General features: G+C 35.2%; 1 protein-coding gene across 8 annotated transcripts in view; it reads right to left on the reverse strand.

Annotated features, from left to right (window-relative positions):
- Window positions 1-4200: 4200 nt before the first annotated feature.
- The window catches only part of LOC123523137 (myotubularin-related protein 10-B-like), a 47164-nt gene continuing 29160 nt past the window's right edge, over window positions 4201-22204 (reverse strand). For 7 of the 8 annotated variants that reach the window (XM_053549291.1, XM_053549293.1, XM_053549292.1 and 4 more), the window contains 6 exons: window positions 21777-21865; window positions 20081-20092; window positions 15247-15377; window positions 14364-14513; window positions 10959-11137; window positions 4201-9727 (listed from right to left, as the gene is read on the reverse strand). In XM_053549291.1, coding sequence (XP_053405266.1) covers window positions 8879-9727; window positions 10959-11137; window positions 14364-14513; window positions 15247-15377; window positions 20081-20092; window positions 21777-21865 — 1410 coding nt within the window. In that variant the 3' untranslated portion in view covers window positions 4201-8878. The remainder of the gene's footprint in view (window positions 9728-10958; window positions 11138-14363; window positions 14514-15246; window positions 15378-20080; window positions 20093-21776; window positions 21866-22204) is intronic. The other variant, XM_053549290.1, reaches the window with a different exon arrangement.

A 22204-nucleotide genomic window follows, 5' to 3' on the forward strand; every position in this document is an offset into this window, starting at 1 on the left:
GTACACGATGTCCACGATTTGAGAGAAGCGTGATGAGTATGGGGATCGTGGGATCGAATCGTGGTGATCTTGAGGGGACTTGGTGGAATCATGACCGTATGGCAGTCAAAACTTTTTCCACGATTATCCCGACTTATCGTTAAATTTTGAGAGAGCGTGATAGAACGTGGAAATCGTAGTAGAGCGTAGTACAGCTTAACAGACCTTAACGTAGCGCATCAGACCTTGATGCTCCATCGTAGGGGATCTTGATTAACTTTATTGTTGAGGACCAGCTTCATTCCAGGTGATAGGGGTTTTCGTCAAGTACTTTGCCTCTCTATGCGTGGTGCTATTCTTTCCAGGATCTCATCAAATAGATCTGAAGGCATCCTTATATAGCTGACCTAGGGCCACATCTTCACGCATGAGTTCTCTGTTGAGAGTATTGTCCCAATTACACTTAAACGTGATCTTACCCAGCAGGTCCTAGGCCTTCTTCTTCTCCTTCCTCTCTCTGCTATCTTATCATATTCCGTTCCTTGTGGTCGGAACTATATAGACATACATGAAAATTGCCAATTCAGCATCTTCTTCATCTCTTGGATGCATAGCTCGTTCCTCTTTGGAATATCTGGAGAGAATGAGAGGATGCATAGCTCGTTCCTCTTTGGAATATCTGGAGAGAATGCGAGGATGACCCATGCCTCCTATTTATACTACAATCGTGCTCAAAACGTGACAATCTTGATCAAATCGTGGAGAATGATAAGGATGCATAGCTCGTTCCTCTTTGGAATATCTGGAGAGAATGACAGGATGACCCATGCCTCCTATTTATACTACAATCGTGCTCAAAACGTGACAATCTTGATCAAATCGTGGCCATGAATGGTAGGAGAGCTTAACAGAACTTGATAACGTGAGGGATCTAAACAGAACGTGACAAAACGTGAAACATATCGGGGAAATCGTAAGAGAACTTGAGAGAACGTGATGAAAATCGTGGCAGATCTTGACTATAATTGTGTTGGTTTCGTAACAAAATGCTACAGGTAGTAACAAAACGTACTTAGAGCGTAGGAAAGCGTAGTAATACAAAATTCATGCAATAAATCGTGGAGCTGCGCGCTTTTTTTAAATGGTGGATATCGTGGCATCGTGGCTAAGTGTAAACGCAGCATAAAACGGGCGCACGTATTAGTATCAAAAACATCTATGTTACGTCTGTGCCACCGTAGATTTGTGATCGATCAAGATCGTAAAAGTGCGAAAGATGGTGTAATCTCAAAATACGCGACCCCAATATAAGGTTCGCCCCTGGACTTATTGACGCGTCTCTACTTTAAACTTTGATAAACATTTCATGATATTTTATTGATGAGAATCGATTAATATTATTTGTATAAAAATAAATGTTTTCTTTGTATAAAAATAAATGTTTTCAGGATCTGAAGTGTCGCAGTTTTTTATCCAAAAAGATCATTTATTTTGATAAGATTCTCTAATCACTTACACACAATTGCTTCTATGCCATTTCGCAAAATTTCAAGACTGAATGGTTTGTGCATTATAATGAAATATTTCACGAAAATTATAAAAACCGTACAATTTCATCTATCTAACTAACATCACAATATGGCATAGACAGGGTAGAACTTTTTTTCTTGAACCTCAAATGGCCGAGTTGGAATCAAAACAGTTTATATATTGGTAACTTTAAAGAATATGTAATGCAGCAAATATTTCATTTCCGTATCAGGATTTTTTGTAAAGTTCCGAACAGTTGAAAGCCATGACGATATACGCATGAAAAGAAAATAGTGTCATTGTATGACTGTTGACTTACAAAGTTTTAATTCAATCATGTGACCTTTTTTATAAGAAAATGCAAATTTTGCAGCATTTTCTTGATTTTTTTTTTTTTTTTTTTGCGGGAGAATAGATTTTTTAAGTTGACCATGTTTATGCAATGATTTTTCTGCCGTAAATGAACTGAACATATCTGCGGGTACGCAAGGTCAATCTGCCGACGTCGTATCAAATGGAAAACCGATAAACTTAAAAGACCCACCTACTTTGTTCTCCCGCACGAACTTCTTGAAAATCAGTAGGAGTATGCAGCTATATTACAAGATGACAGGTGGACAATTTAGGCCCTCCTTGATTTAATGTATTTTCACAACTTCATCTGCAAACTTATTCAGTCAATATTTTTCAGCATAGTTTTAAAAACAAAGATAAATAACTGTCTAACAGGTAGAAACAAAGTGTGGTCTAAAATCAGCTGAAATATGGTTAACTGACAACCAAACATAACTGAAATATGGTTAACCGACAACCACACTAACTGAAATATGGTTAACTGACAACCACACTAACTGAAATATGGTTAACTGATGGACTAACCACGAGACTGATAATAAAAAGCTATTCACAAAATTTAAACATTGTAATTTTTCTTTTATTCTATGTAATAGTGACAAATGCCAGTCTATTTTTAAGATTTTCTCGAAGAACTGATTGTAATATATGATACTGGACAAAGGATATAGACTGGCTACATTCAAAGAGTGCCAGACTGTCACAAAATACGCCCGTCATCCAAGAGTGCCTGGGGCGATTTGGTTGGTTATCGAACTTGGCCCAGATATTATGCCCATAAACTTTGCCAGCAAGTTTGGTGAAAATCATATGAAAACTGTTCGACTTAGAGAGAGGACATGCTTTGGACGCCAACCACCCGCCGCCATGGGTGTTCACATAATATGCCCTGCTCTTTCAGAGACGGGCGTATAAAAATTTAATATTTCATAGCCTAGGAGCTAGTCTAGTTAACTGACAAGCACATATAACTAAACAATGGTTAACTGACAACCACACATAACTGAAACAGGGTTACCTGAAAACCACACATAACTGAAATATGGTTAACTGACAACGACACACAGCTGAAACATGGTTAACTGACAACCATACTTAACTGAAATATGGTTAACTGACAACCACAAACAAATGAAATATAATTAACTGACAACCACACAACTGAAATACGGTTAACTGACAACCTCATATAACTGAAATATGGTTAACTAACAACCTCATATAACTGAAATATGGTAAACTGACAACCACACATAATTGAAATGTGGTTTACTGACAACCATACTTAACTGAAATATGATCAACTAACAACCAAACATAAATGAAATGTGATTAACTGACAACCAAACATAACAACTGAAATATGGTTAACTGACAACCACACATAACTGAAATATGGTTAACTGACAACCACACTAACAAAAATTTGGATAACTGACAACCAAACATAATTGAAAGTGTGGTTAACTGACAACCATACTTAACTAAAATATGGTTAACTGACAACCAAAAACAAATGAAATATAATTAACAGACAACCACACATAACTGAAATACGGTTAACTGACAACCACACATAATTGAAATGTGGTTTACTGACAACCATACTTAACTGAAATATGATTAACTAACAACCAAACATAACTGAAATGTGGTTAACTGACAACCACACATAACAACAGAAATATGACAACCATACTTAACTGAAATATGATTAACTAACAACCAAACATAACTGAAATGTGGTTAACTGACAACCACACATAACAACAGAAATATGGTTAACTGACAACCACACATAACTGAAATATGGTTAACTGACAACCACACTACAAAAATTTGGATAACTGACAACCAAACATAATTGAAATGTGGTTAACTGACAACCATACTTAACTGAAATATGGTTAACTCACAACCAAACATAACTGAAATGTGATTAACTGACAACCATACACAACTGAAATATAATTAACTGACAACATCACATAACTTAGTACAGTTTATTGAGAATCTCATTTAACTGAAATACGGTTAACTGACAACCTTATATAAATGAAATACGGTAAACTGACAACCTCATATAACTGAAACACGGTTAACTGACAACCTCATATAACTGAAACACGGTTAACTGACAACCTCATATAACTGAAATATGTTTAACTGACAACCACACTAACTAAAATATGGTTAATCACCATACACAACTCATATACTGTTGGAAACTAGCACTATACCTAACAAATGAAACACAACCTTTCTATAAATTGAGACACCTTAAACACATAATGAGAAATATTAGTACTGCAAGTGATTATAAATGATAACACCAAATGAATTTGTATATTTTTATTTAATCTCCTTCGCCATTTTTAATTAACTGGATAAGATACTAGAAACTGCTTATTTAATACATTACGTTATACAACAAATTCTTTTTGTTCTTCAGCAAAAACAAATAACATAAAAGTGCAGCATTTGGATAAAACAATGAACTACTCCGGTTAGCTGCCGGGATAAGATTGGCTGTTAACCTTTAGCCTGCTGGCGGCAAATGATTATGCCTTTGCGACCAGTGCAGACCAAAATCACATCCGTGCAGGCTGATCATGGTCTGCGCTGTTCGCTATTCAGTCAGTAAATTTTCAGTGAACACCCCTTTGAATGATAAATGGTACTGCTCAAATTGAATGATAGACCAGTCCATTTTAGAAATTTAGCAGGCTAAAGGTTAAGTACAAGCTGACTGGTTTAAACAGGTAAGCTGCTTGAATAAACAAAGGTTTACTGTTATGAAAGAAAATGTTACCTCATAGTAATGTACGTGAAAGTCCAACTAAACAAATATGGAATGTTCAACGAATACCAGGTATGTTTGGATTTTAATAGGTTTATTATAACAGTTCTTTGATCTGAAATGTTGTATTTGTCTCGGATGGAATTCACCAGGCCTGGATATCACGAGGTACTTGCACAAAGTGTTATCAGACCTGGCAAAGATCCACGAGGGTAGAATGCATCATTACCCATCAAGGGACTAGTTTAGTGATCCTTTTATTATATACCTCTATCTGTTTCTAGTGTAATCTCAGCTAAAACTGACTAAACGAAATGTTAAACTAGTTTGAAACTTTTTGATGCATAAAATGTTGTGATACCATAATTACCAGTACATCATTTTGACATCATCTCTAATGTCATGACTAATGCAAGTAAACGCACCATTGAATATTTTGCAGTATCCTACGTGAGTTGAATGCAGTTCAATAAAAAAATAAAATAGGAGGCTCTGCTGAGCATTTTATCAATTTCATTCAACAAGTTTAATAAATTCAATGTGGAAAGACACAGATATATCATTCTTTTTATCACATGTAAGTGTTTCCTGCTGAAACCAAGTCAATTCAACCAAAGTTTCCTATACTTAAACGACATCAACGTCAAAGCCATATTACACTAGTGGTATTACCAAAACTATGTAACAGCTTTATTTCATTCCCATGACATCAGACAGAAAATTCACTGGTATATAATAAAAATCACTTATACAACATCTCATTTGAGCTGTGCCATGAGAAAACCAACATAGTGCGTTTGCGACCAGCATGGATCCAGACCAGCCTGCGCATCCGCGCAGTCTGGTCAGGATCCATGCTGTTCACTTTCAAAGCCTATCGCAATTAGAGAAACTGTTAACGAACAGCATGGATCCTGACCAGACTGCACAGATGCGCAGGCTGGTCTGGATCCATGCTGGTCGCAAACGCACTATGTTGGTTTTCTCATGGCGCAGCTCATTTGTTGTCTGAATATCAGTATCATTGCAGCTGTATATAAAATCATTAAAAGTTTAATACCAGATTTCTTTTTCCCATTGACTCAACATAAGTATTCACTCTTACAATATAAACTTTTAAACAAATTTCACTTACAATCACATATACAAAACTGTTCAAGTGATCTTGCCTTTAATTAAATTTCATTTTTCCAATAGAACTTAAATAACCGGTTTATACTTGATTAATAAATTTGTTAAAACAAAAGCACCGCCTGCTGGTGCCATCGCTCATCTGCAAGTACTGGATAATATGTAAGAAAAAAGTTATAGTTTTTAGCCTTCTTACTCAAATCTACAGTAAGTATTCAAGGAAAGTGAACTTAAACAAAAAACAACAAAGAAAACTGATTTTCTAAGTAAAAAAAGGGCCATAATTCTTACAAAATGCGTACAAGAGTTATGGTTCTTAGCCTACATAGTCATCTAATGATGATAAAAGAGTGTGCAAAGTTTCAAAGCTTTAGCTCTTATAGTTTTTGAGAAAAAGTGGACCAAACCAAATATTTTAACGAAGGCCGACACCAATGATCATGTGACTACTATACCTCATAGATTTTTAAAAAAAAATCAGACAAGCTAAAAATACACCAATTAACAATGTCAGAGGCTTACAGGAAGTATCAACATTCTGACAGCATAATTCAATATTAAAGCACCTCAGAATTTTGTTTCAAGTAACCTAATTAAATGAACAACTTCACAAAACCTTAAATACACTGGCATATAACAAATGAAACTGCTTTCCAAAAATAACTATACATTTTACTTAATTCAAAAAAGAATTCAGCTCAGGAGAGCACAGAACTAATTTAATTTAAATAATCCAGTTTAAAACAGAACAGGTTACCTGCAATTACCTGCTTCAGTTTTAATGTAAACTTGATTTGTCTGCTCAAGATTTCATATAAATGTGACAAGATACAAATCCATAATTTTAAAAGGACATGCTTAGATATTTTGGGTTAGCAGCCTCGTTCAAAAAATAACAAAAATGCAACAGATTTAGACAATAACAAAATATCACCAATAGGATCATCACACTTATAGACGCCCCAAAAAACAACTGACTTAAAATTTCTTTTTAAGGTATCCAGTCCCCAAATATGAAAGTTCTATAAAAAATATATCAAATATTGATGCCTGGTAGGCTCAAATAATTTTGGTATCATTTAAAAGTGTATTGTTTACTAAAAAAGAAAATATAAATTACATGACAAAAATATTTTATATAATATTTACTTTTTTACTTTATAGTTTTCAATGATACTTCAACAGAAACCCAGTTATTACAGTGTCAGATTTATTATTTTGGCAGTCAAAAAACAGTAGTAGTGATCTGTACATATTATTATGGTCATCTTATTTACTAATTCTTGTTCAGCAGACACAATTCTTTCTAACGATACCAAAAAAAAAAAACATGGGGCCTCCGTTGACTTCAAACCATTTGCCCCTCATCGATGTGGGTTTGAAACCTCATTTGGGGCGTAGAATTCTTCACGTGAGGAAGCCATCCAGCTGGCTTACGGAAGGTCGGTGGTTCTACCCACGTGCCCGCTCGTGATGAAATAGTGCACGGAGGGGCACCTGGGGTCTTCCTCCACCATTAAAGCTGGAAAGTTGCCATATGACCTAAAATTGTGTCGGTGCGACGTTAAACCCAACAAAATAAATAAATAAACAAAAAAAAAACATGGGGTCACCAGGCATAGAAATATACCTTATTTGTGGATTGGATACCTTAACAGCAACAACATACATAATTAAGAAAATCCTAGTCGACATAAACTGGTTGTATCACACACCACAGTGAAAAGCAACAAAGCTTACAATGGACAACTCTGTATACATTCACCAATTAAGTATGAACACACTTGTCTCATATTGCAGATTGTTAAAGATTTAATTTTCCAGGATTTCTTAAAATGTTTTTAACCTTTCAATGCGACCATTTAAACAAACTCCTTTCTATAATAAGCCCGTTCAAAATAACAAAATCTAATTTTATTTGATAAATGAGAAGGGACTGCCTCCAAACAAATGTTACTAAATGAAACTGGCAGCAATGTCTGTAAAATATAGAAAATCATCATTCTAACATGGTTAATTTTTTCATCACTGAGTGAATGAAGGGAAGCATTTTTTTAATAAGTTAATCAATGAATGAAGGCAAGCACTGTATAAACAGCGCCTCGGTAGCCTAGTGGTAGGGTGCCTGCTTCGAGTGCAGGAGGTCGTGGGTTCGATCCCTGGCCGCGTCATACCAAAGACATTTATCATCATATTTTAATGAGGATGTTAAAATGAAAATAAATAATGTCTTGACGTTGTTAATCATTTGATATACTACAGTTCATAGTTGAGATGCTTGGATATATAACCACTCAGGCTAACACTCTCACGGTTCAACTACTGCCCACCTCAACTTTGAACTATTGTAAATCAGACAATAGACAACATGATGTATCGATTTTTGAATAAATAAAAATATTCAACCAGACATTTTTTATTACGTTGTTAAAGAGTAGTTACATTCTTTTTATTACTGATCCTAGCCCTTACTCCAAGATTAAGACCATAAAGGGCTTTTCTATATAGATTAGAGACTAAAAGAATTGTTTTTGTAAATACTGCGAGTCTGTGAAATCACTTTTTATGGGCATATAACCTAGAGGTTTTGGTTACTCCATGGGGATATAAATGTGTGAATTAAAACTTCTGAACCAAGATATAAATGGAAATTTTACTTCTTCATTGGAATTTTCAAATAGTTTCTTGAATTGACCAAAAATCCATGAAAATATGAGCTCAACAAATATTGAATTCACAGTATACAAAAAATAACTCACAGGGTCACATTTGTTTTCCTTTATATTGAAATATGCCTACATATGAATCGAGGAGTGAACACGGAACTATTCTAGCTTGTTTTATATTTATATACAGTTACAACAGTCTTGCGCTCAGCCCTCGGAATGTACTTTCTAATGAAACTATGGAAGTTTGCCCATTTAAAACAACAGATGGATTTCTCATTTTTCTATAACAGTTGATATGGTATTTCATACTTACATTTACATAATCATATCAAAGTATCATCGAACACTATTTAATTTTCTGTAACATGTCTTGTTGATCACTTATTCTTGAATATCATTCCTATCTATAATTAAGTTAGTCATCAGCGTCAAGGAATCGGTCAAAGTCTAAAGACGTGTTTCTCATATACGTACTAATTGTGGGCGTGAAGGTGAATCTCTGTTGATCCTTGCTCGACGTTCCCGGGGTAAATGGGAATGATGATGTTAGGACTGTGGAGTTTAACAGTTCAGTTATATTTGGGGTATCGGGATCATGTCCAAAAATGAGGTCACTTCGCGGGCGAAACATTCCTGCAGACGTGTTTTTCAGCTGAAGTTGATTTGCTTTGTGTTGTAACTGAATTATCTCCTCCACCATGTGACACTGTTGCAGATATAACGATGGTGTGCCACCACTAAAGATTTGTGCCGGCATTTGCCACCGCAAGAAACATTGCGTCCAGAGGTGAAGTGATGCAGCTGAAAAAAGTGGAGTTAAAACATTGTACTGGTCGATACCATTTTGAACTGTACTGCTTTTTGATGAGCCATTAACCTTTGGCGGTCCAGTCAATGTATTGTGCCTAGATCTTTGAGAACATCTCCCTAAAACTGACATTTGTCGTAATTCCGTCAACGATTCAGACAATTCCTCATCATGCGTGATTACATATAATGGATTCTTAAAAAACGATAAATCTTCAGCACGGAACTGCATGTCCCATTTCCAAGCAGATGGCAATCTGAACTGACGAATGTTCTTCCCTGCTCCTTTCAGGAATGCTACTTTTTGATGGTCATTGTTAAACAGGAATGTTTCGAAGATTCCGACATGAGCCGTGTCCCAAACTGTCGTTAAATATGTCTCGGTGAACTCAAAACTGGACGGGAACTGTTGCAGCAATTGCCAAACACAATCCAAATACAACAGAAAAATAGGAACCTGCCATAAAAATAAATATTGAATAAATAAATAAATAAATAAAACCATCATCTTAAATAAAGGTCAATATCTCTACATACATCTCACAAACTCAAACATTTTTAATCAGGCAGCATGTCACAATTAGCCAAAACATCCATAAAAATAAATTGTCAAATTACAGCTAATACCATGTTGGTGCTGATCTGTTTCTTACAATAAATTTTACATCAAGTTCATACTAGGTGATGTTCAATACATTTCTAGAGAATATACAGACAAAGCATATATTTTTATCTAGAAATATAACCAAGAACTCACTGAATCAACTTGTTCATACACTATATTTCAATATTACCTCAAACATTAAAGTATTTCCTTAATTTCAAAAGGAACTAGAGCTGCTTTTGAGAAAAGATCATGTCTTCCACAACTGCCTAATCATCCAGATTGGCATTTCTTCTCCAATTATGTATCTGAGTCAACCATGCACCAAGACCTGTATCACTGGCATCAGTATTTTCGGTAATTCAAGGGCCATAATTCCAAGTGCCTGGGCCGATTTGGCTAGTTATCGAATTTGCCCGAGGACTTATTGGCAAACACATTTTGTTCAAGTTTGGTGAAGATCGGATGAGAACTGTTTGACTTAATAGAGCACGGACATGATTCATGACAGACTGACACACACACAGGCAGGAGTAAATCAGTGGTGTGGGAGACATAATGACACAAATCTGGAGGTGTGTTTCTTTTAAGATTCCAAATGTGCAGCAAGTGGAGTAAAATATTTTGACCCTATTACTCTCCTTGTATCTGGTGTTTTTTGTAATAGTTAACTTAGAAATTTGACCTAAAAAGCTAACGTTTTAATTTCAAATTACCTCCCTTTAAATAGGTTGCTAATGGACTTCGAAAAACATCTGTTTTCAAGTATCTTAAAAAGGCTTTTCTAAGGGGTCCATCACAATACAACTCAAGTTTGTGGTGCAATTTTACTGCTGTGAAATCATAATGTTGTAAGCATAAGATTTTGTGGTTTTGGCCAAAGCAGCTATTTCATGTGAATATTTTGTAGATTTTGACCTTTGAATAGCAATTTTACTGCTTCATTTGGATTGAACTTCGTTCCCAAAAAAATTAATGATTTCACAAAATAAATTTTGTTCATTTCAAATGATTCAAAAGTGCATATATAATTAAATGTACCATAAAGTACAAACTAGCGAAATATAAATTCTTTTTAACTGACCTGCTCCAGTTCAGACTCATTCTGTCCTACAAGACCAAGATTTCTCTGAAATGGATGCCCCATCCGTACCCATTCTTTCTGTATGAGAGCTTCAAAACCTAGCTGCGTACGGTAGTATGGATCTAACAAAATCTGCACAACACTTGAAACTAAACACGACAGATCACAGCCACTTTGCTCTGAAAAAGAAAGCAACTTTCACATTTGAAAATTTACAAAAGGTAAACAAGAGGACCATGATGGTCCTGAATCGCTCACCTGTCCCCACATGACCCAGTTTTGAACTGAGTATGACGTCGTTTTTTTCTATTATTTGACATAGTGACCTAGTATTTGAGCTCATGTGACCCAGTTTTGAACTTGACCTAGATACTGGGATAAAAATTCTGACCAAGTTTCATGAAGATCCATTGAAAACTATGGTCTCTAGAGAGGTCACAAGGTTTTTCTATTATCTGACCTAATGACCTAGTTTTTGAAGGCACTTGACCTAGTTTTGAACTTGACCTAGATACCATCAAGGTGAACATTCTCACCAATTTTCATGAAGATCTCATGAAAAGTACGGCCTCTAGAGAGGTCACAAGGTTTTTCTATTAATTGACCTAAGGACCTAGTTTTTAAAGGCACATGACCAAGTTTCGAACTTGACCTAGATATCATCAAGGTGAACATTCTGACTAATTTTCATGAGGATCTCATGAAAAGTATGGCCTCTAGAGAGGTCACAAAGTTTTTCTATTTTTAGACCTACTGACCTACTTTTTGACGACATGTGACCCAGTTTCGAACTTGACCTAGATATCATCAAGGTGAACACTCTGACTAATTTTCATGAAGATCCATTGAAAAATATGGCCTCTAGAGAGGTCACAAGGTTTTTCTATTTTTAGACCTACTGACCTAGTTTTTGAAAGCACGTGATCCAGTTTCGAACTTGACCTAGATATCATCAAGATGAACATTCTGACTAACTTTCATGTATATCCATTTAAAAATATGGCCTCTATGGAGGTCACAAGGTTTTTCTATTTTTAGACCTACTGACCTAGTTTTTGACTGCACGTGACCAATTTTCAAACATGGCCTAGATATCATCAAGATGAACATTCTGACCAATTTCATGAAGATCCATTGAAAAATATGGCCTCTAGGGAGGTCACCAGGTTTTTCTATTTTTAGACTTACTGACCTAGTTTTTGACCTCACATGACCAACTTTCGAACATGGCCTAGATATCATCAAGATGAACATTCTGACCAATTTTCATGAAGATCCATTGAAAAATATGGCCTCTAGGGAGATCACAAGGTTTTTCTATTTTCAGACCTAATGACCTAGTTTTGGACCGCACGTGACCCAGTTTCGAACTTGACCTAGATATCATCAAGATGAACATTCTGACTAACTTTCATGTATATCCATTTAAAAATATGGCCTCTATGGAGGTCACAAGGTTTTTCTATTTTTAGACCTACTGACCTAGTTTTTGACTGCACGTGACCAATTTTCAAACATGGCCTAGATATCATCAAGATGAACATTCTGACCAATTTCATGAAGATCCATTGAAAAATATGGCCTCTAGGGAGGTCACCAGGTTTTTCTATTTTTAGACTTACTGACCTAGTTTTTGACTGCACATGACCAACTTTCGAACATGGCCTAGATATCATCAAGATGAACATTCTGACCAATTTTCATGAAGATCCATTGAAAAATATGGCCTCTAGTGAGGTCACAAGGTTTTTCTATTTTTAGACCTAATGACCTAGTTTTGGACCGCACGTGACCCAGTTTCGAACTTGACCTAGATATCATCAAAATGAACATTCTGACTAATTTTCATGAAGATCCATTGAAAAATATGGCCTCTAGAGAGGTCACAAGGTTTTTCTATTTTTAGACCTACTGACCTACTTTTTGATGGCACGTGACCCAGTTTCGAACTTGACCTAGATATCATCAAGATGAACATTCAGACCAACTTTTATACAGATCCCATGAAAAATATGGCCTCTAGAGAGGTCACAAGGTTTTAATATTATTTGACCTACTGACCTACTTTTTGATGGCACGTGACCCAGTTTTGAACTTGACCTAGACATCATCAAGTTGAACATTCTGACTAACTTTCATGAAGATCCATTGAAAAATATGGCCTCTAGAGAGGTCACAAGGTTTTTCTATTTTTAGACCTACTGACCTAGTTTTTGACCGCAGTTGACCCAGTTTCGAACTTGACCTAGATATCATCAAGATGAAAATTCTGACCAACTTTCATAAAGATCCCATGAAAAATGTGACCTCTAGAGTGGTCACAAGCAAAAGTTTACGCACGGACACACGCACGGACGACGGACGCTGTGCGATCACAAAAGCTCACACTGTCACTTTGTGACATGTGAGCTAAAAATGAATGAAAATGAAACAAAATAAATAGAAGTGGAAACTAGTACTAACAAAATGTTGATTTTGTTCCTCATTTCGAAAGTAGAATATTTTCAATGAGCTGTATGCTTCATACTTACTGTAAAATCATTTAATTTTGAATCAACACAAAATTTTGTGGTTTATGCCAAAATGACAATTTCGTGAGGATAAGATTTCATAGATTTCAACTCTGGAACATAAAATGAATTGGAACTTTTCTTGCGTTATGGGATTTTAATTTTGTGGATTGACTAAACCATGAAATCCACAAAAATAAGTCCTCCAAAAATATAAAAGATTTCAGAGGAAGACCTCACTTCATATCCCGAAAAACCAAATGAGATCTTACTTATGGATGAAGATGCTAGCTCAGTTACTGAATGGTAAGCAATTAAGCATGACAAATTGATATGGGTGATACTGAAAAATCATAAATATTTTTGATGGACTAATTTTCAAGGATTTCTTACTTGCACCAATCCATGTAATTAAATCCAAACAAACATATAACATTCCCATTCATTCTATCTTCAAAACTTGAACCCATGAATTCATATCCACATGACATAGCCACCTTTGCCAAAACCACAAAATTTAAAGAATTTCAATGATTTCTCAGTGAGTAATTTCATGAGAAAATGGCCATTAACCCGTAACATGCTGGACACGACTGATTATGCCTTTGCCACCAGTGTAGATCATAATCAGCCTGCACATCCATGCAGTCTGATCATGATCTGCACTGTTTGCTATTCAGTCAGTATATTTTTGGTAAGCTACCCTTTTAACAGTTAACTGTACTGTCCAAACTGAAAGGTTTATGGGTTAAGGATTCTGTTGTTTTCCATTTCTTTCAGATCAATTACATTCAATGTGTTTATTGCATAAAACTCAAGTCTGATGAACTGGTGAGAGTAACACTTGACTACCCCAAAACAATCAGTTACAATTCTATCTACAAATAAAACATACCTTGTATCACAACAGTTCTTTTATTAGTAACTATATAATCAGCAACATTGTGTGAGGCAGAGAGGCACTTTGAGACCATCTGCAGCCATTTTGTGTCATCTAGACTAGAATACCAGGTCAAATCTTGCACATAAAACTCTCGCTCTGTGTCTGAAATCAGATATAGTACTTTATACATATTTAGTAATTTACAATACTGCTCGAGACAGACAAGCACTCTGTGATCATCTTCATCCATTTTGTGTCATCCAGATAAGGTCCTGAACAAGAAACTCTCTCTCACTCAGTGTCTCAAATGTATAAAAACCTATCAATTATATTGCCAACTGCGAAATACTAAATAAAAAATACACTACTTCACACTTTCCAGTTTTAAAATGTGCCAAATGTTCACTTATTTTGTATAAGTTTACTTAGTGTGCAGCTTCCAACATACATTGCCACCTTCCGCTATCTCCCCTCCCCTATCTCTCCTCTCCTATCTCCCCTCCCCTATCTCCTCTCCCCTAAATGTCTCCTTTAAGGTCACTGACTTCAAATCATTTGGCCCTTTATCACTGTTGGTTCAAACCCCGCCCACACTTTTGGTGTTGATTTTTCTTTCATGTGAAGAAGCCATCCAGCTGACTTATGGAAGCCTGGTTATTCAATCCAGGTTCCCGCTTGTGACTGAAATAATGCTCTGATGGGAACCAGGGTCTTCTTCTGCCATCACAAGCCAGAAAATTGCTTGCAGTGGTACAAACTGAACTGTCTCCTCCTATTTTCAATGATCATGACAGTGGTCACTGAAAGTAAAAATCTGCAGAATTCCAGTTCTGCATTAAATCCCCCCCCCCCCCCCCCCCCCCCTATGTAAAACTGACTTTCTGAACATGGTTACCTGACATACAAAGTTTCTTCAGTTTTGCAAAACTTTCCTGAACCTCTCGGCATGACGGGCAACATTCTGCCATATCTATCACCTTTGGAGAGTTCCGCTGGTTTCCGGCTACCTTCACAGCATCAAGCATCCTGCAAAATATTGTGAAAACAAATATCATTCACGTGTTTTAGGGAATATACTTAAACCTTTAATTTGCTGAATTAGAACCTAGGTAAAATATGGTACTTCACAAGGAAGAATATGAAAGATATATCACCAGCTTATTAAAAAGAAATGTTTTGACAAGACTGCGTTGGTTTTTGAGTTTACATCATCATATCACCAGCTTGAGAAATTACTAGCAAACACAGCGCTTTCATGAGAACAGTCAAAAATACCTTAAGTAGCCAGGCAAGGGAGACAACACAATCTGACTGCTTCGGGGAAGTGACTGCTTTAGACAATTCAACAAGTAAGAACAAAAAGTCAGTTAAGGAAGTCAGTTGACTGGCTGCTATAAGCAAAGGGTTGCTGGATACAGATGGCTGCTAAAGCAGGTTCAACTACATTTATTTTCGTGGTTACAGACATTTTGGGAAAATTGTGAAAATAAATCTCTTGTGAAAGTTCTGAGTTTATGGTGCATACAGGCACGTAACAAAATTATATTTATGTACGTAAGTCGTCCTATATTTATTGAAAAAATTCAGTAATTTCAGAACATAATGTTATATCTACAAACCAAGTGTCATGTTTTATTATCATTATCTAACAACTGATTACTTACAAAACAAACTTTTCACTTATTTGTTTCATAGAGCAAGATCCTTATCAAAATTATATGTTTTATTACTTTTTATAACATTTTGTGATTACTTCCCTTTACTATCACACTATAATATAACTTTTGATTTCAACAGAATTTCTAATTTTACGTTTGTATTTGATAGATACTGAATTATTTCAAGAATCTGAACCAAAAGGCTGGTTTAAAAACAGTGAGTAGCTTCTGATTTCATATATTTCCAATCCTGGTACGCAATCAGGATAGGTAAAGGGAGGTAATAATACTTTTACAAACTGAAAAGCAGCTAGATATATATTTGTCAATGTAAATATTTGACAAATATAATACAATAGTTCTTATATTCATGTGATTTCTTAGGCAAGGTACAATTATTTAATCCATACATACTTTAAAATAACTCAATCTGGGTTGGGCAACCAAGACAAAAAAATCGAATTTTAAAAATACCTCCAGTGAAATCCTAACATGCATTAAGCAGTCAGTGAACACAAACAAGTGTTAATCATCATTAGTTAAACTTTCGACCAAATCTATTACTTCATCAAAATCTTATTAACTACCTTTAATTTCTGGCAGCAAAACATGTCACTAGCATGTACAATTATGTGATACAGGGAATAACACAAACAGATACAAGCAAGTCTCATGATTTTCTAAAAATTGATACATCAAAAGTACTGTCATGTGTTTTTAAAATTGGGTTAAAATTGCTCATGCAGGAAATTAATTAATAAGGAAGTATTAAAGTACAGGCATGTCCCCTACTGGTTTATAGTGCTTTTAGTTTCATGTTAAAACACATTAAGCAGCTGTGAAAATAAAGGACATGAATAATTATATGGTCAGAAAAACGCTACTTTATTTACTGTACAAGCTTATACAATCACAGCCATAAGGGAGGTAATAAAAACTGCTTTTGTATGATAAAAGCTTCTTCTATGTTTGTGAAATATTCAAACATAGTGTAAATCTTTGAAATAACATTTAATGAAAAGAGGAAACAACAAAAAATAATATTTTTATGTTCATAACAAGTCTTTCTCATGACAGAAAGCCTGACTATGAAGGTTTGTCAGTATAATTCATTTTATTTGTAATAAACATTTTCAAAGTTAAAAAGGGACACAACTCTAGATATGCTATGGGCAGAGTTCAGCATCTCATCACACTTATGTACATTTTCACTACGTGCAAGTACAGTAGTTTCAACTGAATATCTGAAGTAATGAAGAAGAAATTGAACTTCATAAAAAAATCTTTAATATACACCAACCCAGATGTGAGTGCAATAGCCCTCCTTACTCTCAAATAATTCAGCTAATAAACAAGAGCTGTCACCGAAGCATGCCTAATAATGCTAGATCTACAGTTGTCTGCCCAAAAAAAATCACACATCATTTCATGACATTGACCCCAGAAACCCGGGTCATAAGCATGACACACCTTCTCAATATGGTTAACATTTGTGTCAAATTATTTTCGAATCCCTTGATTAATGGCAGAGTTATCGACCAGACAAGAAACACCTTTGACTTCTAAGTGTGACCTTGACCTTGGAGCTAGGGGTCTGGGTCTTGCGCATGACACATCAACTCAAAATAGGGAACATTTATGCCAAGTAATTTTAAAATCCTTTCATCAATGGCAGAGTTATGGACCAGACATGAAATAGACCCTGTTAACGTTTAACCTCTAAGTGTGGCCTTGACCTTAGAGCAAGGGTTCTGGATCTTGCTTACGACACGTCATCTCATTATGGGGAACATTTATGCCAAGTTATTTCAAAATCCCTTCATCTATGGCAGAGTTATGGATCTGACACAAAAGAGACCCTGTTAACCTTTGACTTCTAAGTGTGACTTGACCTTGGATCTAGGGGCACCACACATCGTCACATTATATACATTTATGCCAAGTTATTTCAAAATCTTTTCATGGATAGCAGAGTTATGGACCAGACACAAAACAGACCCTGTTAACATTTGACCAAGTGTGACCTTGACCTTAAAGCTAGGGGTCTGGGTCTTGCGCATGACACATCGTCTCATTATGGTGAACATCTAGCCATGTTATTTCAAAATCCCTTTATTGATGGCAGAGTTACAGCCCGTACAAGAATTTACACGGACGGATGCACAGACACATGCATGGACAGAGCAATTTCAATATGCCCACCTTTGCAGGGCATAAAAATGTGGCAGCCACATTATAAACACAGTCCTTATGACCCTTTAAAGAGGTACTATGTTTAAGTAGAATGACAGAACTTATGAAAGCTAGTACAAAACAGTTATCATGCATATCAGTTAGAATGACATTAAAACAGTGGTAAGTGTTACACAGAATAAAACTTAAAGCAGTTTTTTTATAAATCTAGTCAATTCCGAGGTGCAGTAATGTAGAGAGAGAGAGCATCTGGCTCCTAACCTTAAGGTCACAGCTTCAAATACTCCTAAGAAAACAGAATTTGATCACAGTAATGCAGTTTTCATAATCCCTAAATGTGACCACTAACACTGGGCCCTTTATTATAATATGAGACTTAAGACCAGTCTAAGAATCAATTCTTGCTATTGGTCTATTTCAAGACTGTGGCCAGAAACAGTCAATCAAATGCAAGAATTTTCAGACTGGTCTCCTAAATCAATTTTATAACCTTGGACCCTTTTCAATGGCAATATATAGAAATATCCAGTTTACAAACAAAAACACAATTACAAAGAAATAAAGTGAACATGCAAGCTTTAAGGGTTTTCTGACTATTATCTGGTAAACAGTGACAGTATCTGCTTATTGCAGCTTGGAATTAGCACTACCCACCATTTGTATCTAATAAATATTTTCCTCCATCAATATCTAATATGTGTAGGAAGCCCTACTTCAGCAGTACCTCAGACATTTTGGACTGACTGATGACAATCACATACTGACCAAAAGTGATAATTAGCGTAGGAAGCTGTTCCTCAGACATTTCATTACCTAACTGCATAAAAATTGATATAAATCTGTATAGGATATGAAGAGTTAAGATCATTTTGTACTATTTCATATGTGAAAAAAATATGTCCTTAGCAATCCCCATCTCTCACATCCCACAAGAACATTTCAATATTCAAAAGAGCACCTGTTGAAATCATAACAAATTGTGTGCTAAAAATGTTTGAACAGACATACTGTGTTGTACGCAGTTGCTGTTTTGGAAATTCTGATGTTGCACATTGCAGGCAGCTTTGTATCCTTTATGGATATTAAAACTCTCACCAGGCAAGGGACTTAATAGAAGGTGCGCAAATATAAATTAATGTGGTAAATACTATGACTGACAATCTATTCCTGTATGTATTTCTGCCACAGTTATTTTACAGTTAATTAAATATCAAATCTAAGTACAGCTATTCCGGGCCCTCAAACTGCTTCATATCACCATACTATCAAATATACTGGTATAATATGCATTTTAGGCACATGCCCATACATTTTTCTTGGATAATAAACAAGTGAAGCTGGAAAAATCTGGCCAGAAATTAGCTCTAAATTCAACTATATCCAAAACCCAGCACACAGTTTTCAAAAACTAAAACTTTTTCAAGAAATCAGGTCCCTAAGACCCACCTACAGATTAAAGCTAATCAAGCTAAGTCCCTGAGCAGTGTCACCAGTTTAATTATCATTCAGTGTGATTTTTTTTTTCACTGGTGGGTAGCATAAGAATACACTGTGAAATCATTTTTTATTCGAAGAGAAGTAATATTCATGGATTTTGTGGTTGCATCAATCCTAAATAGAAATTCTCTGAGAACACAGAAAGCTTTCATGTACTGGGATCTTGTCTCTATATTTTGACAGCCATGAATTCATTTTCCATAAGACTGTCTTTTTTAAACAAAACTCCAAAATTGTCTTACTGACCAGAACAATAAAATTGTCATTTTGTCAAAACCATAAAACTACAATTTCTTCCCAAAACCACAGACTTTAATGTTTTCACAGTAAAATAAAGAGAGACAATATTCAACTGAAAAAGAAGTTTTGCATTAAACTTACCTGGAGTCACGACTGAAATGTTTTGTTATGTATAAATTAAGGTAACATAAATGTAACTGCTTAATCATGAAATAATATACAGCAGAACCATGCTTTAATAAATTTAAACATGACAAAAAAGTTATAAGCCTTAGGAATAATTTCATCAGGCTGCAGCTTGAGTGAAGTATTGTTTTCGGCATAAAATCTATTCTGAACGTGTAACTATATTTAAACATGGTTCTGCTATATATTACTTTCATTCTTATATTTCTTATATGCAAAAATAGTCAATGAAACAGGGATAACAAGATTTCATGTAAAAATTTCTTGGGAAAAGGAAAAGGAAAGAAAAAATATTCTCTTGTCAAGCAAGAAGAAAAATGTCACAGCAAAGCAAATATTTCTTTGCAGGGATGTTCTAATCTACAGTTACAAGTCACACTATGACTAAACAAAAACATATAAAAACTATTTTACTGACAAGTCTACAAATTCCTTTCACACAAAATTTTTTATGTAGAATGTGGGATTTCTCAGTTTAAACATGTTTTTCTCAGTACCATAAATACTTATTGACCCATATTGACCTGAATCATTTTCCATTTTATGTATTCTCCCAATGTGAATTCCACATTCTCTATTTGTTATGAAAAATAAGTTTATCATTCACTATTCATAGGGGACTAATTTTTGTGTTTGCATCTAACCATAAACTTGAATCCCAGCAAATAAAGTAATTCCTGTTCATTTTCTCTTAAAAGTTTGAAATCATCCACTTCAAATCCCCACGAAAAAAGTTTTGAACAAAAACACTAATTCCATCCCCACAAAATTAAGTGATTTCACAGTAAGACAAGCACTGTTGTTTATTCAAAATAAATTTATCGTTTTCAAATAAGATATCGTATTTCAGTTTTTCTGTATGAAAATTATAAAAAAAATAACTTTTTCACCCATAAATTCAGAATGTCAAAAATTCTAAATTCAAAAATCTAGATATCTACAAAATTTGGAAAGTTCCATTTTAGGAGTGACCGGTAAGATTTGTTAAACTTATATCTGAATCTAACAATATAAACAAGATATTCAACAAACAAGATGCCTCCGATGATTCACTATGACCTTTATACTTTGGCCAACTTACCCCAAAAACAATAGGGATCATCTACTGACCACAGTCAATGATCCTATTAAGTTGGACGCCTTTTGGCCAAAGTGTTCTTTAGTAATCGATGGAAACTGTTTCAGGAAACTGTTTCAGCTTCAAGGTCACTGTGACCTTGACTTTTGACTTTTTGACCCCAAAAACAATAGACATCATTAACTGACCTCAGGCAAACATCCTATGAAGTCTGATACCTGTAGGCCAAAGCGAAATTCAGTTATCAATTGGAAACATACTATCCAACTAAACTATATGTTGGGACCATAAAAACACTGTTACAGATTTTGTGGTTCAGTTTTTTTAGAATATAGAGTTAAACCAATATTTAGATCATATGGTGACTTTTCCAGCTTTTGACGGCAGAGGAAATCCTAGGTGCCACTCCGGGCATTGTTTTCATGTATGGGTAGGCACCCAGGTAGAACCACTGACCTTCAATAAGCCAGCTGGATAGGGATCAAACAATAGTTATGACTGAGTATATGCAATGCAAATATAATCTATGGAACAAACAACCAGACATCAATGAAAGTGATCACGTGTTATTACCTTTTCTGTAGCTGTGTTTGATCACTGTTATCATCCTGAGCAGACATCCTCACTAAACCATTACCATTGATATGGGTATAACACCATGTCTGTACAAGTAATTGTAGAATATATTTAACGATATCCAATGCCATTCTTTCATTAAAATAGCTTACATTTAGATACTTGCTTTAAACATAAAAATCCTCATCAAATGAATTTAACTAGACTAAATATATAAACTGAGTTTAAGCACATAGAGATCACAAGTACGATTCAAAACGAGTACAATCGTTTCAAGAGTCTTGATTTTCTGAATTCAGCTGGCTCCACAGGGGCAGTGTTTCAGCATGGCGTTTTTGTTATACTGAATCTGTTCAATGTTCCCCAGCCTCGCGGATGTGACTTCAGCCTTGTATAGAGGCAAGTGTTGAGAGCATTTTTTGTCA

Source organism: Mercenaria mercenaria, chromosome 8, assembly GCF_021730395.1.
Source record: "Mercenaria mercenaria strain notata chromosome 8, MADL_Memer_1, whole genome shotgun sequence".
NCBI classification, from domain to species: Eukaryota; Metazoa; Mollusca; class Bivalvia; order Venerida; family Veneridae; genus Mercenaria; species Mercenaria mercenaria.